Consider the following 22,460-nt stretch of genomic DNA (forward strand, 5'->3'; position numbering starts at 1 on the left):
ACAGACAATGGGCCCAGTCCCACAGGACCTCTGTGCACAGACTTCCCACTTCACCTGGAATTCTAGAGGCCTCAGTCAGGATCAGAGCCCACTCTTGCTAGGTATTATCCAAACATAGAATAAATGAAGTTCTCTGATGTGAAGAGTTTACCATACAATCTAAATAAGACAAGACTTACAAAGTGGAAATAACAAACAATTGGAAGGAATGGCAGCAGGCGGTTGAGGGAAACATTAACAAGAACATGTTTTACAAAGGCCAAATAAATAAGATAAACACCAGAAATCATACAGGGCATCTTTATAGTCATTGTTAGCTGGCATCCTGGTGGAAGTAGGTTGTGATGAGGGACTTGGAGAAGAGGGTAGGATTTATGGGCTAGTTTGGGCAGGGTGTTCCAAACGTAAGGGGCAGCATGGAACAAAGCTCAACAGTACTTGCGGGAGAAACAGTCAGATAGGCAAGAGATGCTGGCTAAATAGGAGTAGAAAGGATTGGGAGGATAAGATACTAATAGACTCATAGATTCTAAGGTCAGAAGGGACCATTATGATCATCTAGTCTGACCTCCCGCATGATGCAGGCCACAAAAGCTGACCCACCCACTCCTGGAAGAATTCTCTCCCTTGACTCAGCTGTTGAAGTCCCCAAATCATGATTTAAAGACTTCAAATCGCTGAGAATCCTCCAGCAAGTGAGGAGCTATGTTGTGAAAGGCCTTAAAGGTAAGGACCAGAAGCTCGTATTTGATGTACTGGAGGAGGAGCCAGTGAAAGACTCAAAGACAGAAGTGACATAGTCAGAATGCTGGACAAAGAAAATGATATTAACAGCAACATTTTGAATGGACATAAGGAAAATGAAGTGGGTGTCATGAAGGCCCAAAGAGGGGAGTATGCAGTAGTTGAGACAGGAGATGATGAGGACTTGGGTGAGTTCTCTTTGGGTAGACAAAGAGATGGAGGAACAAACAGTAAGATTTTGGCCTGGCCTGGACATTAAGTTACAGTTGCCAGCCAGGAAGAGATGTCAGAGTGGTAGGCTGCAATGCAGGACTGAAAGTCAGGTAGTTGAAAAGCAGATTTGAGAGTCATCAGCACAGATGTGGTAGTTGAAGCTGTTTGAGAAAATGAGGTCACCCAGAGAAGAGGCATGAGGGAGAAGAGGAGTGGGCTAAGGACGGAATTCTGTGGGACTGCCACAGAAATAGATACCGAAGTGACCAGAGATGTAAAAGGAGAAGCAGGAAAGGACAGAGTCACAGAAGCCAAATGACCAGATTTCAAGAAGGAGATTCTGAGCATCCATGTCAAATGCAGCCAAGAGGTGAAAGAGGGTGAGGTTCTGAGATTTGGCGGAGGAGGGATTGTTCGTGATTTTTATTTCAGTAGCATGTAGAGAGAGAGGAAATTAGATTGTAATAGATCAGGGTTGGAGCTGGGGGAAGAGGAACTTGAGGCAACGATTGTAGATGTGTCACATTCGGTGAATCTAGAGGTGAAGGGGAGAAAAGAGCTGGGGTGTTAGTTGGAGAAGGAGGTGCTTTTACTTAGGATGGGGGAGACCATAACACATTTGTGTTCAGAGGGAAAGGAACCTAATGAGAGTGAGAGGTTAAGGAGAAAGGGGTGGTATGGAGAGTGGGCAAAAGGAATATCATGAGGCAGGAGGAGATGGGTTGACTGGAGCAGGTGAAGGGTTAGAGGAGGAAGGGAGGCAAGAAACTTCAGTGTCACTGATAAGGGAGGAGGATAAAACACATGCAGTTTTCCTTGGAAGAAGAGAACATATTTTTTTCCCTTCACATGAGGTAGGTGTTATCTGGAAGGCAATTTTTAATAGATTACCACTCTCAGTAACAGTATACTATAGTCACAATTCTATTTATGGTCTTATCTTTGACAGTTTTAGCCCACCTCTGCAATCTAGTTTCAAATGATCTTTCACAAATGAATTTCTTTTGAAATAATGCAGAGACTCATGATGTTCTGCTTTTGTCTAAAATGAATTAATTTGTAAATGCGTAGGACTGCTGCCCTAAGCTCTGTCATGGATTGCAGACATTGGTGCTTCTCATGAGAAGTATAATTATATATTTAACTCATAGTTGTACTTATTATAGTAAGAATTGGTCAATTCTCACAACAACCCTGTAAGGTAGGCAGGTGATGTCTTATCCCCACTTTATAGATTGGGAAACTGAAATAAGTGAAATGACTTTTTCCCAAGAGCACAGGCAGATTTCCAATCTTGTATTTAATCCCTTAGCCTATAACTGTCTCTCTCCTTTCTCTTTGAGAATTTTTCAATCTCTAGTAGTAGTAGTAGTAGTAACAACAAAAGAAATGTCTGGAAATAAAAGTAGAATAATGTCAGCCTTTTGCACTCAAGTCTTCAGTAGCTCATGGAGGTGCTGTTTTGGAGGAAATGGAGCACTGCTTTTCTGGCCTCTGATCTTGTACATACATAGACCGACGTCAGATATAAACTGTCAGAATCAAGTATCTGGAAACCGAAGTAGCTGTTAAGCCTTGCTGTAATATCACATGCATGTAATGAACGTGTACTTTTGAACACTGTATGAAAAACTTACTGTCTTTATTCTTTTGCACTGATCGGCCTTCATTTCAGCTAACATGTCCTGACATTTCAGTTAGAAGTAGCAGCTCCAGATTCCTAGGACAACTCCTAAACTTAGACACCCACAGTAGGTGACTCAGGTTTTCTTTCTATACTCATTCTCCTTTATAGGAGGCAGGCTATAATGTTTTCAGTGGCTGCTGGACGTCACAGATGATCTGGAAAGATTAATTTGTTGTAATTCCAGGAATACCACTCCATAATTGATTTCTTCCTCCCTGCTCAACAATGTAGAGAGAAAAATTGTGAAGGTCAAGGCAGTAAAGATTCTCCTTCATATCAGAAGCAGCTCTACATAGAACTCCTATGTAAACAAAATAAGAAGACACCTGGAGTTCTTTGCTGAGCCAGGAGGCAGAAAAAGTCTTATTGTTGTTAGAGATCAAAAGGAGTCATTCAAAGCGGGATCTATTGTCAGTGAACTGAATTCCTAGACAGACTGGCTCAGTAGGAAGTCTGTCACTGACCAAATGGAGCTGGATCAGCAGATGTTCAATATCATGTTATCCAGATGGGCACTTTCTCAAATTAGACCCCTTTGCCTCGAGACACAACATGCAACTTCTATTCTGCTTGAAAGTGTGGCTACGTTGCACCTCTTGTCAAAATCCCTGGTGCGTGTCAGGACCCTAGAGCTTACTCTCCCCTGGATCTCCTCGTTGTCCTTGGCCAATTCTCTTCCTCTCAAGGGAGTGACTGAAGAGCTCCTCCTTGCAGCCTCTTCCTGCTCTCACTTCCTGGCTTTATACTCTTCTCCCAGCTCTTCTCCCCTCCCCCCCCTCACTGGGCTTCATCTGCAATCAGTGCTTATCAAGCTCTGGTTTCCCTCCAGGTGCAGCATATAAGATTAATTGGCCCCTTCTGGCCCACATTAACCCACTCCAGACTTGTGTGGGGTGGACACCCCACCACACCTTTTCTGTCAAGAGTTGCCAGAAAGATACTACTTATTCCATGCTGGCCCAGGAGACCTTGATTCTACCGACCAATGGAAGTCACTTTCTGCAGGGTTGGAAGCCTTCCATTGACACAATTCTTCTCAAACAGTACCATCTCTGTGCCCCTCAATGTCAGTAGATTTAAATTGGTAGCATGGAGGCTAAGGCCAGGTCTACACAACGACCTGTATCGGTATAACTATGTTGCTCCGGGGTGTCAGAAATCCACACGTCTGAGTGACGTTATACCAACCTAGTCCCCCAGTGTAGACAGTGCTATGTCGGCGGGAGAGCTTCTACTGCCGACATAGCTACCACCTCTTGGGGAGGTGGATTCACTTTGCCGAGGGGAGAAGCTCTCCCGTCGGCTTAGGAGCATCTTCACTAAAGTGCTACAGTGGCGCAGCTGCACCGGCGTAGCTGCGCTGCGATAGCGCTGTTCATGAAGACGAGCCCTATAAGATTGCAATTTAGTGAGTGTGTCTATAGTCTTTAGAAATCCAGGAAAGTCTCTCTATAGCCAGCTTGTAAGGGGATTTGTAAAGTCCTCTTTGTTTGTTTTGTTTTGTTTGTTTGTTTAACTTTGACATGGTTGAAGGTAATATAAACTAGACTTGGTAGAAACAGTGCCTAAGTTTTTCAAAAATGACTAGTATTTGGGGTGTCCAATTTGAGATACCTAACAAAGGGCCTGCATTCCAGAAAGCGTTGTGCACCTGCCCTTAGAAAATCAGGCCCTTTCAAGGTGTGTCAAGTTGGGCACCCAAAATCATTGGTCACTTCAGAAAATATTCACCTGTAACTATTTCTCGCATGTCGTCTTGGTGACTTAAATCCACATATTCATTTTCTTTTCTCTTTATATCTTCATTAAGTGTATTTCTACCTTTCTTTCCACATAATTTCTTTCACACAGGAAGAATACATCTCCCATTTACACAACAGGTATATAATGTTTGGGAGAGCTTCTGTCTCTGCAGGGGACTTACCCTGCTTAAGGTGATTTGCTCCTGACTGCATATACTAAATGAGCCTGAAAATCTGCTCCCTGGCACCTTTAGTTTCTACTTCTGTAATTACAGCAACACTAGGGTCTAGTCAGAGGCCTGACTCATCTTCAGCCATTAAAAAATAAAGCTTTCTATACCGTATGTGCTGCTGTGCTAACAAAGTGCAATTCTGTGGAACTTTTAAAATTAAAAATGTAATCCTTATAGCCTTCACAACTGTAATGTTCAACAACTTTCCATATAGCATGTGTAAGGTCCTACCAAATTCAGGGCCATGAAAAACACATCACGGACCATGAAATCTGGTTTCCCCCTGTGAAAACTCATCTCTTGTGTGCTTTTACCCTATACTATACAGATTTCACAGGGGAGATGCGTGTTTCTCAAATTGGGGGTCCTGACCCAAAAGGGAGTTGCAGTGGGGGGGGTCATAAAGTTATTTTAGGGGGTCACGGTATTGCCACCCTCATTTCAGCGCTACCTTAAGAGCTCCGCGGCTGGAGAGTGGCAACTGTTGGCTGGGCACCCAGCTCTGAAGGAAGCATCCCTCTAGCAGCAGGGCAGAAGTAAGGGTGGCAATACCATACCATGCCACCCTTACTTCTGCATTGCTGCCTTCAGAGCAGGGCGGCCAGAGAGTGGAGGCTGCTGACTGAGGGCCCAGCTCTGCAGGCAGCAGCACAGAAGTAAGGGTGGCGATATCATACCATGACATCCTTATTTCTGTGCTGCTGCTGCTGGTGGCTCTGCCTTCAGAGATGGGCTCCCTCCCAGCCAGCCGCCGCCTCTTTCCAGCTGCCCAGCTCTGAAGGCAGCACTGCCGCCAGCAGCAGCACAGAAGTAAGGGTAGCAGTACCACAACTCCCTCTACAATAACCTTGCGACACCCCCCCTTCCCCAACTCCTTGTTGGGTCAGGATCCCTACAATTACAACACCATTAAATTTCAGATTTAAATAGCTGAAATCATGAAATTTATTATTTTTAAAATCCTATGACTGTGAAATTGATCAAAATGGACTATGAATTTGATAGGGCCCGAAGAGTGCGTAACACTAGTGACGGGCAGATTACGGCACTGCAGATTTTTCTTTTTCACTCCATACTATCCACAGTGTTCAGACTGAATTTACAAAAATAATCTGCCTACCAAAAATACCCTCTTTCTTTCCTCTGCTACTAGACTCTGGCAGCCATTCCTAGCATATCAAGGGTTTCATGTGTTAATCCGTATTTGAATTCCTGACATGCACTAACACAGAGTGAGAGTGGCCTACTCTCTCAGTACAGTGAACTGTGCATATTCATCCCCCTTATCGTATAAAACTTCTTGTGATCTGCTAGTTTTTATAATGGTGGCTTTCTTTGCAATAAACTGAAGGGTTTAAGTCAGTAATATAGGGGATATTTTGTATGATTACCCTAGAGAGAATACAGTTCACTTTGAAATGTATAATTAGTTTAGATCACAGAAAAATTTGTGTTGATACAGACAGATTGAATGCTGTGAAACTGCAGATGAATTCTACAGTACTATGGGCAAACTAACCCAGGAGATGCTGGAAGACAATCTGATTGACAGCAATGAACTCATGCAGGTTAGTAAGCAGTGCTTAATGATGTAATTCTTGTTTGTGTATTTGTATATTGTCAACAGTCTTTAGCTTCCTGTGGCTAAAGGATGAGATTTTTGTTAAAATGTTGTTTCAAGAAGAAAAATTAAGATAACTCCCTACTGTCAAACTAACCTGTTAGTGGAGCAGATACATAAACATTATCAGCGGTCAAAGCTAAAATACCGCTCAATTATAAGTTAGATGTAGAAAACAGCTAGACCTCATTTGACGAGGTGCCAGTCAATTGCTTTCTGCAATGTCAACAATTAAATATTTGTGCGTTACACTCAATGGGTTTGTCTAAATTGTAAGCTATATAATGCTCTGTATTTTATTTCTAATTTTTCTGTCTTACATTATATTCATTACAATGTAATCTTTGTATTCAGTAGACTTTGTGGGTGGTTGACTAGCTCGACTGAAAAATCCCTCTATTTAAAAAAAATAAAAAATAAAATCCATTGAACTGTTAGTTGTGAATTACGCCTCTACTCCGATATAACGCGACCCGATATAACATGAATTCAGATATAACGTGGTAAAGCAGCGCTCGGGGGAGGGGGGCTGCACGCTCCGGTGGATCAAAGCAAGTTTGATATAACGCGGTTTCACCTATAACACGGTAAGATTTTTTGGCTCCTGAGGACAGCGTTATATCGGGGTAGAGGTGTATAAACAAAATGTAGATGATTGCTCTAATTACCTTCTTAAACCCCAAGTCATTGAATAATAAACAGAAACCTAAAGTGTGTTTTTTAAAAAAGGCCTTCAGTATTGCAGATGCAGTTTTACACTTGCAGTTCAAGTACTAAATTGCAGACACATTTTTTCTTACCCCTGCAGTTGCACTCATTTAGAAGCCTAAGTACCTGGGTGCACTCATAAACTTGGGAGCTCGGGCCTTGATCCTACACTCATTTAACTCAGTGGCAAAGTTCCCATTGACTTTAATGATACTGGATCAGGGCCTCAGTGACTAAATAGGTGCAGTTATGGGACTGAATAATTCAACTGTAGTACTGGAGGCTGTGTTGAGGCTTAACTTAAAAGTTCTGGTTCTAAATACCTTAAATTAGATTGTCTCAAAATAAAAAGCCTATGGTAAGTTTTTGGCACTCATTCGGAGAGTTCTTGTTGACTATACAGTAGAATCATCTTTCAAACTCCAATTTAGTGTTGAAGCAGAGAATCACTGTAACAATATGTAATCTTGGACAATTTACCTTCCTTTTTTCCTTGTGAAAGTGTTAGGGATGGAGGAGTTGAATAATTTGGCTTTAGTGTCCTTTTAAAAAAAATAGTGATAATTTACTATCTGAATTGCCCACATATATTTCTAAATAGATTTTACAGATCCTCTCAACATAAGTCAAATACTGAAGAGGAAATGATGAATGCCAGTTCAAGCTGTTGCCTTCTCTGTATTCATTATGTCTCAATTCTGGGCTTGATGCACAGTACAAATCGAGATGTGGCATGTGTCACAAAAATAACGTTGGTGGACCTGAAGTGGGTAAAGTGACTCAGAGTGACAGATTTTTCTTTTCCTTTCTGTTAGTTCATAATAGAAGACAAACCACAGGTAACTGTAGGCTTAAGGGAAAGGAAGGGATGGAATAGTCTTTTAACTGTTGTAATTATTAATGGTACTCTCCCTTTATATTTAACTTACTTAATAATTTCTTCTGATCTCAGCCAAAGTGGTAAACAGTGTAAAGTGTATACTTGTGTAGCTGATAACCATTAGGAGAGGCTAATGTTGTAACCTTTCCCAGCAAGGCTCTGATACTTTTGAAGGGAAAAGTGTAAATAGCATGTTTAATTTTCCCATGACCTCTTTGTTAAAGAAAACACACCTGATCTGATGTCTTAATGCACTTCTTGAACTAATTTTTCTCTAAACAGAAGAAGAAATGAAAAACAATAGTAAAACAGTGCACTGGCACCTGTGTGGTGCATACCATTGGCATGGGTGCCAAATCATCAGCGTTGAGCCCTCCCAATGGCAGCAGTGAGGAGGAGCAGTGCTGGCTGCCTCACCTCCTGCTCAGGTTTGGCCCCGTGGCCCCTCCATCATGACAGGGGGACCATGGGACCAAAGTTGAGTGAGTGGTGGTGTGACCTGGTACAAGGGGTTGCAGCACCACTCAGCTTTGGTCCCAGGGCCCCTCCATCAGGATGGGGTTGGGGTTTACAGTGCCAGAACTGAGTGGCATTGCAACTTGCTCAGTGCTGCTCAGGTTTGGACAGAGGGCTGCAGGGCCAAACCTGAGTGGGCAGTGAAGTGGCCAGCACTGCCCTTCCTTGCTGTTGCTATAAGGCCTGTTCTCGCAACAGGGGCTCCCCCTCTCCCTCTGGGGCCTGCCCAGCTTCACTCCTCTTCCAGTAGCTAGTGTCCCCTCTGCTCTGCCCACAGAACTCGCTCTGTGACAGCTTCAGGAGGGGTGGTATATGCCCACAAGGGGGAGCTTGCCAGGAGAGAGGTGGTGGGAGTCCTGGGCCATTCTCTGTGGAAAATTTTTTGCAGGCGTTCCTGAACCAGTGTATGGAAAGGACCAAGATTGTTAACTAGAATCAGTGTTGCAGATTGTTTTCAGCATCTTCAGAGGAGTCAGCCAGAAATGTGTTTGGGAGTGATGCTCCTACATTCTTGAAAGGCGTTTTACCAAATTGGAAATCTAGTGAACACTTGTCTAACAAATGTTGAGGGTTGTTTTTTTGATGGGGGGAGAAGGGAAAGGTTGGGCTATAGTACTGTAATCTGTTTGGTTTTCCCAATCATTTCAATAAGGACAGTTAGTCTCTGCACCTACTATTCCAGTGGCTCTCAACCTTTCCAGTCTACTGTACCCCTATCAGGCGTCTGATTTATCTTGCGTGCCCCCAAGTTTCACCTTAAAAATGACTTGCTTACAAAATCAGACATAAAAATACAAAAGTGTCAGAGCACACTATTACTGAAAAATTTCTTTTACTTTCTCATTTTTACCATATAATTATAAAATAAATCAATGCTAATATAACTAGTGTACTTAGATTTCAGTGTATAGTATATAGAGCACTATAAACAAGTAATTGTATGAAATTTTAGTTTGTACTGGTTTCACTAGTGCTTTTTATGTAGTCTGTTGTAAAACTAGGCAAATATCTAGATGAGTTGATGTACCCCCTGGAAGACCTCTGTGAACCCTGGTTGAGAATCACTGTACTCTTCCACCTATTTCCATATGCACATATTCTGTGTACACCCAGCCACTCCTTTAAAAAAAACCCTATTTCTCTTGCATGGAGAATATGCATACACATAGGGCTCAGCAAGTAAGCAAGTTTTTGGAAATTTGACTCTTCAGTGGTGAGGTTTTTGTCTGATGGTGGTAGGAGGAGCTAGACTGGAGGAGCAAACAAGTCCCAAAGTAAACTCCTTTTTCAGATTAAACAATTTAGGAAAGTGAGCATCAGTTCCACAAATTTTAAATAATAGACAAAATAGCATTTTTAGGACTAGAAGCTAAACAAATACAATATTATTGGTCTGTTAATAAACACCTTAGTTCTGAGGTTGGGCACAAGGCTGCATGCCAAGTATCTGCAACAATTTGTGTTAGCCTGCCAAGTTGTCTTAATACCTTTATAACAACGCTTGCTTCTTGAAAGTAGTGAAATTCATACAAAAGTCTGGGGTATTTTTTAAACATTTTATTCTGGAAGGAGAAGAGATAATAGAAAAAAGGGAGAGGGAGTGGCGAGTGTGTATCATGGGGTGTAAATTAAAACTTTGGAAACTAGGAGCAAATGGAAGAGTTGAGCAGAACTGTTTCACATAAAGGATAACAAGCATATGGAATATGTTGCCTGGAAAGGCTACTGACATAAAGAATAGAGATGAATTCCAGACAGATCTAGAATTCTTTCTTCATGGGGAGGGAATTGAGGGATATAGTGAAAAAGCAGGAAGGTGTGATTGTGATCAAACAAAAATGGGTAGATATGTTGGGCTGGAGATGATTTCCCCCCTCACCCCACAACCACAAAATTTCTAGGCTATGTCTACACTACTGCGGTAAGTCGACCTAAGTTACGCAACTCCAGCTACGTGAATAACGTAGCTGGAGTTAACGTAACTTAGATCGACTTATACAGTGTCTATACCGTGCTGGGTCAACGGGAGACACTCTCCCGTCGACTTACCTTACTCTTCTTGTTCCCGGTGGAGTATCGGTGTCGACCAGAGAACACTCTGCCATCAATTTAGCGGGTCTTCACTGGACATGCTAAATCGACCCCTGGTGCATCAATCACCAGAGCATCGATCCAGTGGTAGTGCAGACATAGCCTTAGTCTAGTAGATTTGAGCAGTATCACTGTTTGGGGCCCAGAGAACATTTCTTTTTCACAGTTGCAGGAAGGTTCTATAGTTTCATCTAATGGGAAAGCTTCACTTCATGCTGTGGGATTTTGGGGTCATTCTTCTGACCTGAGGTATGTGCACATACCTCAAGGTATAAAAGTTTCTTAATGCCAAAATCTGGTCTACTGCACCACTTGTCCTCTTTTTCTAATCCAGCTATGAATGTTCCAACTCCTGCTTCTAATTGCTTGCATCAGCGCATCTGGACAAACATATTTTTCCTCCTCTGTCAGGAAGGACTTGGCATTGAATCAATTTTGTGACATTCTTTGTGCATTAAGCACAGAGTCATGAACAGATATTTAGAAACCATTCAGAATTTACTTTTATCTTAATTGAGACCATTTTGCCTTCAGATCAAAATGTCACTGACTATAGCACAGGAAAAACATACAAACCAAGAGTTCCTCCCAGAGCTAATGAGAAATTTCAAAATTCCTGGCTTTGAGAAGCCACTTATTTTCAAAATGGGTAAAAGTCATACTTTTAAAAATGCTCTGAAACAGTGTTTCATTTACAGTCTTTTACTCTTAATATCAGTTTCTAATGGAGTGTGGAAGTTCTGAATAATTGTACAAAATGAAAGCAGAGAAACTTTAGCCGCTGCTGAATTAGGTAGTTACAAGCTGAGCAATATCATTGCAAAGGATGATGTACTGATGCTGTGACCAAATGCAACTCTGTATTCACACTCTACACACTATTGTAATAATCTTTGTGCAAAATATGCCTTGTGAGGTATCATTTGAAAACTAATAACTCACTGGCCAATAATATCATGGTGGAATGTATGTAGTAACATTATATATAAAGTTATGAATTCCCCTGTATGATGTTGGTAGCACATGTTCAGACCCAGGTAGCCCTGACTAGGCAGACATTGCTAAACAGGTCTATCCTAAACAAAGGAATGTATAAAGCAACAGAGGGTCCTGTGGCACCTTTAAGACTAACAGAAGTATTGGGAGCATAAGCTTTCGTGGGTAAGAACCTCACTTCTTCAGATGCCAGTACTTACAAAAACATACAAACCAAGTACTGGCATCTGAAGAAGTGAGGTTCTTACCCACGAAAGCTTATGCTCCCAATACTTCTGTTAGTCTTAAAGGTGCCACAGGACGCTCTGTTGCTTTTTACAGATTCAGACTAACACGGCTACCCCTCTGATAAAGGAATGTATGTTTACCTCAGTTTACATGTAAGTAGGAAACAGGGTCCTCAGGACAGCAAGAGGATGTAAACCAGTTTCTCAAAGACGAAGGACAAGCTAACGCCTCTAGCCAGGTATCATCAAAGTTGATTGGCAATACCCTGGAATGTGATAAATACTTTCGAGTAGCTAAACTTAATAGGCTAGACTTGGTTCAAGGTAAAATCCTCAGCACATATTCAGTGACGTAGCCAGGTGGAGTGAACAGGGGGAGCGATCACAAAAAAAGGCGCCACCCACTGTGGTGCTTTTACTCACCCGGCGGTGCTTTTACTGATGGGGCGGCGCTCCGGGTCTTCGGCGGCATTTCGGCAGCAGGTCCTTCATTTGCTTCGCGGGTCTTTGGTGACATTTCAGCAGCGGGTCCTTCAGTGCCGCCGAACACACCCGGAGCGAGTGAAGGACCCGAAGCCGAAGTGCTGCCAAAGACCCGGAGCGCCGCCCGATGAGTTAAAATTAAAAAGGCGTCAAGAAATTGAAAAGGTGCCACTTGTGCTCAGTGGGAGAGCGGCCGCTGCCCCGCTCCCCCCGCAGCTACTCTACTGCACATATCCTCAGAAACACTGCTGACCAAATTATCAGATTGGGACTTCCCCCCGTGAAGTCAAAGGGCTGGTTCCTTTGTTGTCTTCAGTGAAAGGATGGGGGGAAGATAGAGAGACCCTGGGGTGTTTTTGCCTTCCACTTTTATAGTTGAGTCACCCTTTGAAATGCACTTTCCTGAGGGTTACCTTTAAATCAGCGGTTTTCAACATGTGGTCTGCAGACCCCTGGAGGGTCCGTGGACTATGTTTAAGAAGCAAGGGTGGCTCCAGGCACCAGCGCAGCAAGCGCGTGCCTGGGGCGGCAAGCCATGGGGGACGGCCTGCCGGTTGCTGTGAGGGCGGCAGGCAGGCGGCTTTCAGCTGCATGCCACCGGTCCCGTGGCTTCAGCGGCGGGGTTGCCGATGGTGCGGCACCGGTGAACCTCCCGCAGGCATGCCTCCAAATCCGTGTGACCAGTGGACCACGCGCAGGCATGCCGCCGAAAGCCGTCTGCCAGCCATGCTTGGGGCAACAAAAAACATAGAGCCGCCCCGGTAAGAAGTCTGCAAAAGGTTGTCATTACCATAGAACAATAGTTTTCAACCTGGGGTCCACAGATTATATCTAAGATTTCCAAATGGGTCCGCACCTCCATTTGCATTTTTAGGGGTCCGCAAATGAATGATAATTGAAAACCACTGCCCTAGATAAAGTTCCTTCCTGCTGTGAGAATGGAGACATGAAGTCTCGTGGTGAAAGAGGTTCCACGTGGTTGCTTGCTAAAATGCAGATTTATTTGTTTCTGCCCCCCTTCGTTGCCAAAGAATGGCCACTTGACAGGTGATTTCCCATCAGCTTTGATGACACCTGACTAGAGTGTCAGCTTGTCCCTTGTCTTTGAGACAGTGATTCACCCACTCCCCAGACTTGGCTAGTAAACACATTGAGTCATAATTTCAGCTTATGTTCATAACTTTTAATAGGCATTTTGTACATACATTTCACCATGAGATTGTTGACCAGCGAGTTATTAGTTTTCAAATGATACCCCACAAAGCATGTTTTGTAGAAAGCTGGTTACAATAGTGTGTAGGGTGTGAATACAGGGGTGCATTCGGTCACAGCGTTTTATCTTTATTTCTCTTGTAAGCATTTCTGAGTTCAGTGTCTTATACTCACTTAAAATCTATCTCTTTGTAGTTAAATAAACTTTTTATTTTTCAAGCTAAACTAATCCAATGTTGTATTTAAACCAAGCTATTTGGTAACTCCATTCAAAGTAGTTGGTGGTTGAATATTGACCCCATACAGGGGCAATGAACCTCTAATATCTGGACTGTCCAGAAGGGGGCTGGAGATTGCAGAACACATGTTTTGGGGGAAATTTGGGACTGTGCTGAGGTCACCCTGCAGGTAGTAACCAAGGCTGGTGGAAGCCAGAGTGTGGCTGGTGTGTTGCTGACAGGCTGCTGGAGTCATTGTTGCTGGACCAGGACTGCAGCTATACACAGACACTCAGGGCGTGACTTGCATGCTTTTTAGCTCTTTGTGAGCGGCCCAGGAGGGTAGCTACAACAGCAGAGAATTGTGAGACGCCCAAGGTTGTAGGGCATGTGGTGACACAACCTCTCAGTGGTCTGGGTTGCACCCCAGAATGTGACAGATGCCAGCACACAATGTGTCTACCACAAATTCCATTGATCAGAAAATGATTAAAAGTGAAAGAATTTTAAAATTCAGTACATTTGTCATTATGTTTTGTTTACTTGCATTTATCTCCATTTGGGCAACAAAATCAATAAAATCCATTTCACTTTGATTTATATTCATCTTTATTTCAAATCTTAAGGGCTGTTCTGTTTGGATATCAGACACTTAAGGGGATTATTGGTTTTACTAAAAACAAGTGTTTACTGGATTTTTTTTTTTAATTGCAGAAACATTTTTATTATTCTGATAATGGACAGAATAATGCTAGCTTGCCAAATAACCTTATTTCAAATTTTATATAGAAGTGCAGTACCATTCTTTCGTATCTGCTATGCATGCCAAACATACTTGCAGATCCAACATTACTATTAATAAGACCTTGAGTAGAGGATGTTCAGCAACTTACAGGAATTTCTCAGTATCCTGCAGGATCAGGCACTTAGGGCCTGTTCCAAAACCCTTTGAAGTCACTGGAAAAATTTCCATTGATTTCAATGGGTTTTGGATCAGGTCCTTAGTTACTGTCAAAGATAACTTAATGGCTGCCAATTTGTCATCAGTCCACACTGCAACCATATTCTTTTATCACCCTTGAGAAGCAGTTACCTTTCAAAGTAGAATTCCTACTAATGTGATTCCTTGTCTGTTTTAAAAATCTATATTCTTTCAGCCTGTCTCTGGTCACTACGCAGGGCCGGCTCTAACTTTTTTGCCGCCCTAAGCAAAAAAAAAAGGAGTGCCGCCCTCCATAGCGTCGCCATAACACACCCCCTCAGCACTGCGCTGCCAACCCCCCCAACCCCCCCGCGCGGAGTGCCGCACCGCCGAACCCCCCCACCGCCGCGCCGCCAACCTCCCCTAGCCCCCCGTGGAGTGCCGTGCCACCGAACATGCCAGCCCCCCGCAGAGCCCTGCCGAACCCCCCAGCCCCCCGCGGAGCGCTGCTGAGTGCCGCTGAACATCCCCTCCCCCCCAACCGCGGAGCGCTGCGCCGCCGAACCCTCCGCCACCACCCACGCCTCCCGCCGCTAAACACCCCCACCGCCGAGTTGCGCTGCCGAACACCCTCCCACCCCCCGCGGAGCGCCCCGCCACCCCTCCCCCCCGGAGCACCGCTGCTGAATCCCCCCCCAGCCACCAAAACAAAAATAACCCACCCCCAGCGCCGCCCGACCGAACACCCCCCCCAAAAAAAAACCCTGAGCGCCCCCTGCCACCCCAAGATTGGCCGTCCCTTACCAGGTGCCGCCCCAAGCACGTGCTTGGTCAGCTGGTGCCTGGAGCCGGCCCTGTCACTACGTAGTAGAACTCTATCAAGCTTCACTTAATGTTAATGTTGAGAAGTTTTATGCTATGCAACAAGATCAGAGTTTGTCTGGACTCTGATAAAACTTGTGTTGCCAAAGATCTTCCTGCTTGGCTATGATTTTTATGGCTGAGGAAGTGTTGGGATTTCCTTCTCTGAGACTCATGGGGGCAGATCCTCAGCTGGGGTAAACTGTCATAACTCCATTTATGTCAATGGGCCTGTGACAGTTTACACCAGCTGAGGATAGGGTTGCCAGTTTTGGCTGGACGTATTCATGGTGGTTTCATCACATGACCTATTTATTTAAACATTAATCTTTAATTCCTGGAGACTCTAGGACAATCCTGGAGGGCTGGCAACCTTAGCTGAGGATCTACCTTATGGTGTTTCTGTTGGGGTCAGCCCTTGTTTGTCACTTGAGCAGAGCAGTACTGGAAGAGCAGGGAAAACCTGATACTCACTTCCATCCGCAGTAGTTATAGTTGGAATCCATTTTTCTTCTTAGAATGTGCCCAACTTGCCTCAGGTGGCACATGACCAGGATTCATCCACCACTGGTTAGAGCTGGGTACTGATGGGGCACACGACATGAATGTTGATCCATGCTCCCCTTTGGAATCCATTAATAATAAATAGGGGTAAAATCTTGGTCCCATTGAAGTCAATGGCAAAACTCGTATTGACTTGAGTGGAGGCAGAATTTCACCCCCAGGGATTGAGAAACTGTAATTATCTAGGCAGGTGGAGAAAACACAAATTAAAGAGGAGCACTGAAAACTAATTAACTATTCAGTGTCTTTCTCAGCCTCAATATAGATAATGAATTCGATGCTTTTACAAGCGGAATTTCTGTTGTGGGTAACTTTCCCTAAGTTTTGTTTTCCAGTCTTTTACTATTGTGCCATCAGTTAAAATGCATTATAAATGTTCCATTGTATTTATTCTCCACTGCCTCTGCAAACAACATCTGTAAGTCTGCTATAACTATTATTTGTATTACAAAAGCACCTAGAGGCTCTTGCTATTTGTGTGACCTGCCATATGTTTTGTTTGCTTTTTGTTTTAATGACAATTTTTTTTAGTAATTTCTAATGTAAATCAGTGTTTGAGGTTTTTGTAAGTTGCTGGCAGTGAGTGGATTAGAAGTGATGCTAAATAAATACAGTAGTTGAAAGGATCTGACCTTCTTGTATTAGGGCAAGTGAACAATCATGTCAGAAACCACATTTTCATAAACTTTCTCTTTCAAAATATCCTATATACGCAGGAGGTATTTTTTGAGACACATAAACCATTGTAGAGGCATATGCTTATACACTCATGTTACCAGTTATGTATGTTTCTTCTTTGGACTATGTATTTTTCTAGTGAGTCATTCTTTGTTTTTCCTTGAGGAAGTGTCGATTGCATCATAAAATCAGACTTTCACGTTTCCTTTTCTACATGTGAATGTGCAGTGTTTAATCCTGCAAGCCTATGAAATTTGTACAGTGCTGCAGTTTTTAGTGGGACCATTGTTAACAGCACAATTTTAAAAGGTGCATTTTTTTTTCTAGACCGTTTATTCCATGGCTCAGTTTCCTTTTCCACAACTGGCAGAATTAAGGGAGAAATATACATACAATATTACTCCATTCCCTGCAGCAGTAAAATCAACTTCAGTTTCAGGGTAAGTCTGTAATACATCCAGAAAAGTCTTTTATTCCCTGTAGTCTAATATAGCCACTATTCGTCTGTACAGCAGAGAGGCTAATACAGTTGCTTTTTCCATTGCACATCTAAAATAGATGAAGGCATTTAGTAATGATCAATTAGTAATTAATGCACGGATGTATCTAAGATCTGCTTTCTTTTCCATTTGTTTCCATTTGGCAGAAGGCTAGGCAGAACCAGAGACAGTGATGAGGAAAATGACCTGGATGATGAAGATTCAGTTGCCAATGCAGTTGGCTGCCTTGGACCATTCAGTGGGCTCTTGGCACCAGAGCTACAGAAGTACCAAAAACAAATCAAAGGTAAATGCAACTTCAGTTCGTTCTGAATTATGCAGTCCAATTTGTGTGAGCTTGATTCACCTGCAGGTTAATTGAAATTATGAAAGTTGTAGTTTGAATTGTATGCAGAGACCATTATGGATCTTCTGTAACTTGCTGTGCAATCTTTGGATACTCTGTCTACTAAATTGAATGTCTATGTGTACAATACGTGATGGTGTGGAATAAAGATTTTAGCCACGATTATTACCCAAAAAATCCTAAAACTAAGCTGACTAGGAGCTGTTAGGTGCTTAGCACTTTTGAGAATCCCAAAGATAATGAAATATGGCCTTAAGAGTCTAACTTAAAAAAAAAATCCTGTTTTTTGTTACCATGTGTTTATATAGCATCAGAATCCACGAGTGAGTTATGCAGGTCATCCCCACCCCACTCTCGTAAAACCTTTATACCATTCCACACCATCATTTATTCTGTAAATAACAAATTTTATAGAAAACTATTTTGATATGTTCCAGAATATTATACAAAAATTCATTGATTCTATTTTCATATCCCTCAATCTTTCACTCAGTACCTCATAAGGACAGCAAAATTCTAATACATTTTAGAAACCTATCATTTTACCTAAAATAGCTTTCCTAGATGTGATATAATAGCTTTAGAGTCTGATTTTTGTGATCCCCACTGGAGGATTCTCTCTGAACATTTTCTCTCAAAGATACAACTTTCTCAGGTTTTATATCATTTTCTTTCAATAGTTCTTGAGATGCACAGGAGTGGTTACAAGAAAAACCTTCTTGGTGTCCCTGATTGGCAGCCAATAATATTGTTAATTTTTATTATTGTTCAGGTAACACCAAAAATCTTCCTTGGATCTCTCAGGCCTTTGGAATGGTTACAGTTATGCTGTCTGCCTCTTTACCAGAAACTATTTCTGTTGGATTTAATTTCACCATTCCTTCTGCTTGTATTTGCCGAGATCTGTATGCTAGAATTCTCTGTTTGATGATGTTTTCTTTCTTTTCTTGGAGGACGGCAAGTCTCCAGCTGCTGCCTCAGACTGACACTTACTCAGAATGTTAAACCATTATTTCAAACTAGACCTAATCCAAACAAACATCCTATGAAATAAGTTATCCCTTTGATTCTGAATTGCCATTTTAGCGGCACATCAGAAACAGCTGGGAAAATAAGTTGTGCTGCTCCTGTTGCTCTGCCACTCTTTGATCATACAAACTCCCTAGCAGCCTGCCTCTTCCACTTCCCCTCATTCCTGATGATTCTGCTGCTCACTCCCTCCTTGCTGATCTCTGTCAGATAGTCACATTTGACCAAATGACTAGTTTCACTGTAACAGAGTTGCATATCAGTTCATGGAGTGGTGGCCTCAACTTCTAATCACTTTGTAACTGAGAATCTTTGTTTACTACTTGGTCATGTGAAATGCCCACTTTAGTGACTGTGCTGTATGTTTTTTATGCAAACAAGAAATTCAGTTTATATGTTTAAGGTATATTGCAAGGTTTAATAAATTATACTAAGTTAAATATTTAGACTTATATTATAATACAGTTATAATAGCTGTTTTTATTACACAGTGTAGTTAAAATAACAGGAGTTGCACATGTAATTTCCTCGTGCATTTCCTTGGTTAATGATTAGTAGAGCACAGAAAATTCTGATGTATTCTTCCCCCTCCCTTTTTCCGACTGTGTACAGATCAGAATGAAGAACAGAGTTTGGGGTCTAGTAACATTGCAGAACTAAGTCCAGGGGCAATAGACTCCTGTAGAAGTGAATACCATGCTGCTTTTAACAGTATGATGATGGAGCGTATGACCACTGACATTAATGCATTGAAAAGGCAGTATTCCCGAATAAAGAAGAAGCAGCAGCAGCAGGTTCATCAGGTGTATATCAGAGCAGGTAATGTATCAGAACATGCTCTTCCCCTTTATTCTTTACAAGTCAACTTCACTATCTGAAAAGAGAGGTATAAGTGTTTTTTGTGTCTTTAAATTATTCATATGTAGAGAAAGGACAAAAGAGAATGAATGAACTTGCAATACAATACATTAGTGATATGGCAGAAGCAATTTCGTACAAACAAATCGTATATAAGATGATTTCTTTGTTTTTCTTTTATCAGGGTCTGAAGATGACGACCCTGGGATCTTGTTAGGTCCCAGGGACCAGCTGAATAATGGTATCTAAAAATGTCTTTGCTATCTGGGTATATCACATTGGTTTCACTGCTGAACGTGTTAAAATCTGCGGCATCCTTGGACTTGACAATACTTATACATTGTTAAAGAAATGACAGTAATATACTTTAAGAACCAAGGGGTAGATCCTCAGCTGGTGTAAATTGCCATAGCTCCATTTAAATCAGTTTGTTGAAGTCAAGGGAACTGCGTCACCAAATAGTCAATTGTAGCTCCAAGACTGACAGTTCAAATCCAGTCCAGGTTGGTAGTGAGTATGTGGGAAATGAGTTTGTTCCCAGTCCATTTCCTCATGGAGAGAGATCCACATGATAAAAACTACTACCACAATTGGCACTGATTGGCAACCTTGGGGGCAGCATCAGCAGACAGGCTGAGGATTTTAATAGGCCTGGAGACGGAACTCCCATCTCACTGCTAGAGGTGGTCCCTCCAAGTCACAGTTGAAACACATTGATGGGCCACTGTGGGAAAGTTTGTTCCATTAGTGCTATACCTATTCTGTACATGGAGGATTTTAGTCCCCAGAACAGTCAGTCTAGCAGGTTTCGTGATCATTACATTCACATGAAAGGAAAAAAAATACTTAGTTTTTAAAATACTGGTGATGCATCGAGTGCAAACAGAAGCTCTGGCCAAACTGAAACAATGCAATAGTAAGAGCCTCATTTCCAACGATTGCCAAACCCTTTCTGATTTTGCTAATCATGATTAATGGGCTAATTTATAGTTTTAACACACTAATTCTGAGTCTGTCACTCTGGTAAAATCGGAAGTTCTGATGGAAATAATAAGCTAGTTTGTCCTGGTTCCGGTTCAGCATGGACAGATGTCTATTAAAAATAAATTGGTGCATTTTCCAGACCTCTGCTCAAGGAGAGCCCTGTGTGACTGAATTGCCTCTCACTATTGAAGGAAGAATCTAAGAGATGAGGGACTCGCTAAGGCCAAGGTTAATATTAACCTTTGTATTGTAGCAGGTATAGGTACCCTATAAGAGTAAAAAGCCCTGTGCAGGGCTATGCTCAGCTCTAAACAAATACAAAGCAAAATCATATTGGCAATACTTTCCACATTTTCACAGTGTCCCACCTCCTGTCATGCTCCCACGTGCAATTCCTAAAATGATAGAACCAGTTTCCAGATATCTATTATCTTAGCAGTAGTTACTGGTTTAGGAATTAACAATAAGAAAGGAAGTGGGACGAGGGAAAGCTTTTACCATACTTTTCCTCTCTGTTTTTGACTTGAAGATACAATATAGTGTTAGAGGAATTCAGTTTCCACTAGGGTCGGTCCTACAAATCATCACAAGAAACAGCATCAAGACTGTTTGATTGGTGGGTGATCACTGATGTAATGATTTGTTTTTGTTCTTTAACACTGTAATTTTTTAACTTTTTCTTTCAGACAAAGGGCCAGTTACCAGTCTTCTCCCCTCTCAGGTAAACCATTCTCCAGTGATAAACCACCTTCTTTTAGGAAAGAAGATGAGGGCGACCAATAGAGCTGCCAAGAATGCGGTCATTCATATCCCAAGTCACACAGGGGGCAAAATGTCACCCATTCCCCATGAAGATCTTAAAACGAAACTCAACTCTCCCTGGCGCACTCACATCAGAGTACATCGAAAGAACATAGCTAGAGCCAAATGCCAGCTGGGATATGGGGATACCATAGGACTCATAGAAGAGCAGAGTGAAGGCTGCAAACCAAATAGCTGCAGTGCAAAGGAGGACCCTCCAAGCAATTCTGATTTGGGGGAAAGAGAGGGAAGTGGCTTGGATAACAGGACTATTCGGAAAGCTGATGGACAGTCAGCTGAGGCACTTTACAAGGACACCAATGCAAATATGTCAGTGGTTCAGCTGAAATTAGAAGCACTGGAACTAACCCAAAATGACAAACCTGATGTTGAGCCAATGTCCAATCAGTCCTGCCCAACACACTTATCAGAATCACCTAGTTTATCCAGTGACAGTGGAACATTGGCTAAATCTTCCCAAGCCAGCAATCCTAAATTACAAGTGTTTAGCCCTTTCCCCAGCGTCAAACCCCTTCGGAAGTCAACTGCAGCCCGCAATTTAGGTTTATATGGCCCCACTGAAAGAACTCCAACCGTGCACTTTCCACAAATGAGTAAAAGTTTCAACAAGTCCGCCAACGGGAACAGCGGGACTAAAAAACGATGATGTACCATCAGCACTTTATATTTCTGGAAAAAATATGTATTGATTGTTGTGTGTGTATATGTGTCCAAAAGAGTTTCTAAATAGTTTAATTATTTAAATGAAATAATGGGGACAAAGTGGTTAACAGATGTATAAATATGTATCCTTGAAAATTGTGCTCTTGTAATGTATGGATAGATTAGGGAAGATGCACTGTGGCTCACCACGTAGATTATAATGGTTCTATGGTAAAATAAACATTGATTTGCAATGTGAAGCATGCTTCTACTTTTTAAATCTAATTTAGGAGAAACTGTAGGGCTGCCTCCTTCCCCCCTTCAAAGGGTGCTCCATGTCCCTGTCAGGGCCCTGAAGATAACTTTTCCATCTTAGTCACCTATACCCATCTACAAAGCATTCTGTATGACTACCTGCCTTATGGTTAAGTGGAACTGCCTTTAGATCTCATCAACATGGCTCCCTAACTAGCTAGCGGAACTGCAATTAAACAACAATAAATCAGGCAGATGCAGAAATTAAAAGCATCTCTTGCAGTGCAGAAAATTACCACTAATATATGGGATGAGCTGGATGGTGATTCAAAAACTATTCAGCAGCATCTAATGTTTCTGTTCCTGTGGCAGGTCTTGTCTGCTGGTGTTACTTCTTTTCAATTTTCAGTTTGAAGTTGGTCAGCTAA

At 42.3% G+C, this 22,460-nt stretch overlaps 1 protein-coding gene across 4 annotated transcripts in view; it reads left to right on the forward strand.

The window, feature by feature from the left end:
• TBC1D30 (TBC1 domain family member 30) overlaps positions 1-22,037 on the forward strand; it is a 98,848-nt gene extending 76,811 nt beyond the window's left edge. For 2 of the 4 annotated variants that reach the window (XM_054025646.1, XM_054025665.1), the window contains 6 exons: positions 6,082-6,187; positions 16,924-17,036; positions 17,243-17,382; positions 19,084-19,290; positions 19,514-19,570; positions 21,000-22,037. In XM_054025646.1, coding sequence (XP_053881621.1) covers positions 6,082-6,187; positions 16,924-17,036; positions 17,243-17,382; positions 19,084-19,290; positions 19,514-19,570; positions 21,000-21,781 — 1,405 coding nt within the window. In that variant the 3' untranslated portion in view covers positions 21,782-22,037. The remainder of the gene's footprint in view (positions 1-6,081; positions 6,188-16,923; positions 17,037-17,242; positions 17,383-19,083; positions 19,291-19,513; positions 19,571-20,999) is intronic. The other 2 variants (XM_054025655.1, XM_054025675.1) reach the window with 1 other exon arrangement.
• Positions 22,038-22,460: the final 423 nt, after the last annotated feature.

Source organism: Malaclemys terrapin, chromosome 1 (genome assembly GCF_027887155.1).
Source record: "Malaclemys terrapin pileata isolate rMalTer1 chromosome 1, rMalTer1.hap1, whole genome shotgun sequence".
Classification (NCBI taxonomy): Eukaryota; Metazoa; Chordata; order Testudines; family Emydidae; genus Malaclemys; species Malaclemys terrapin.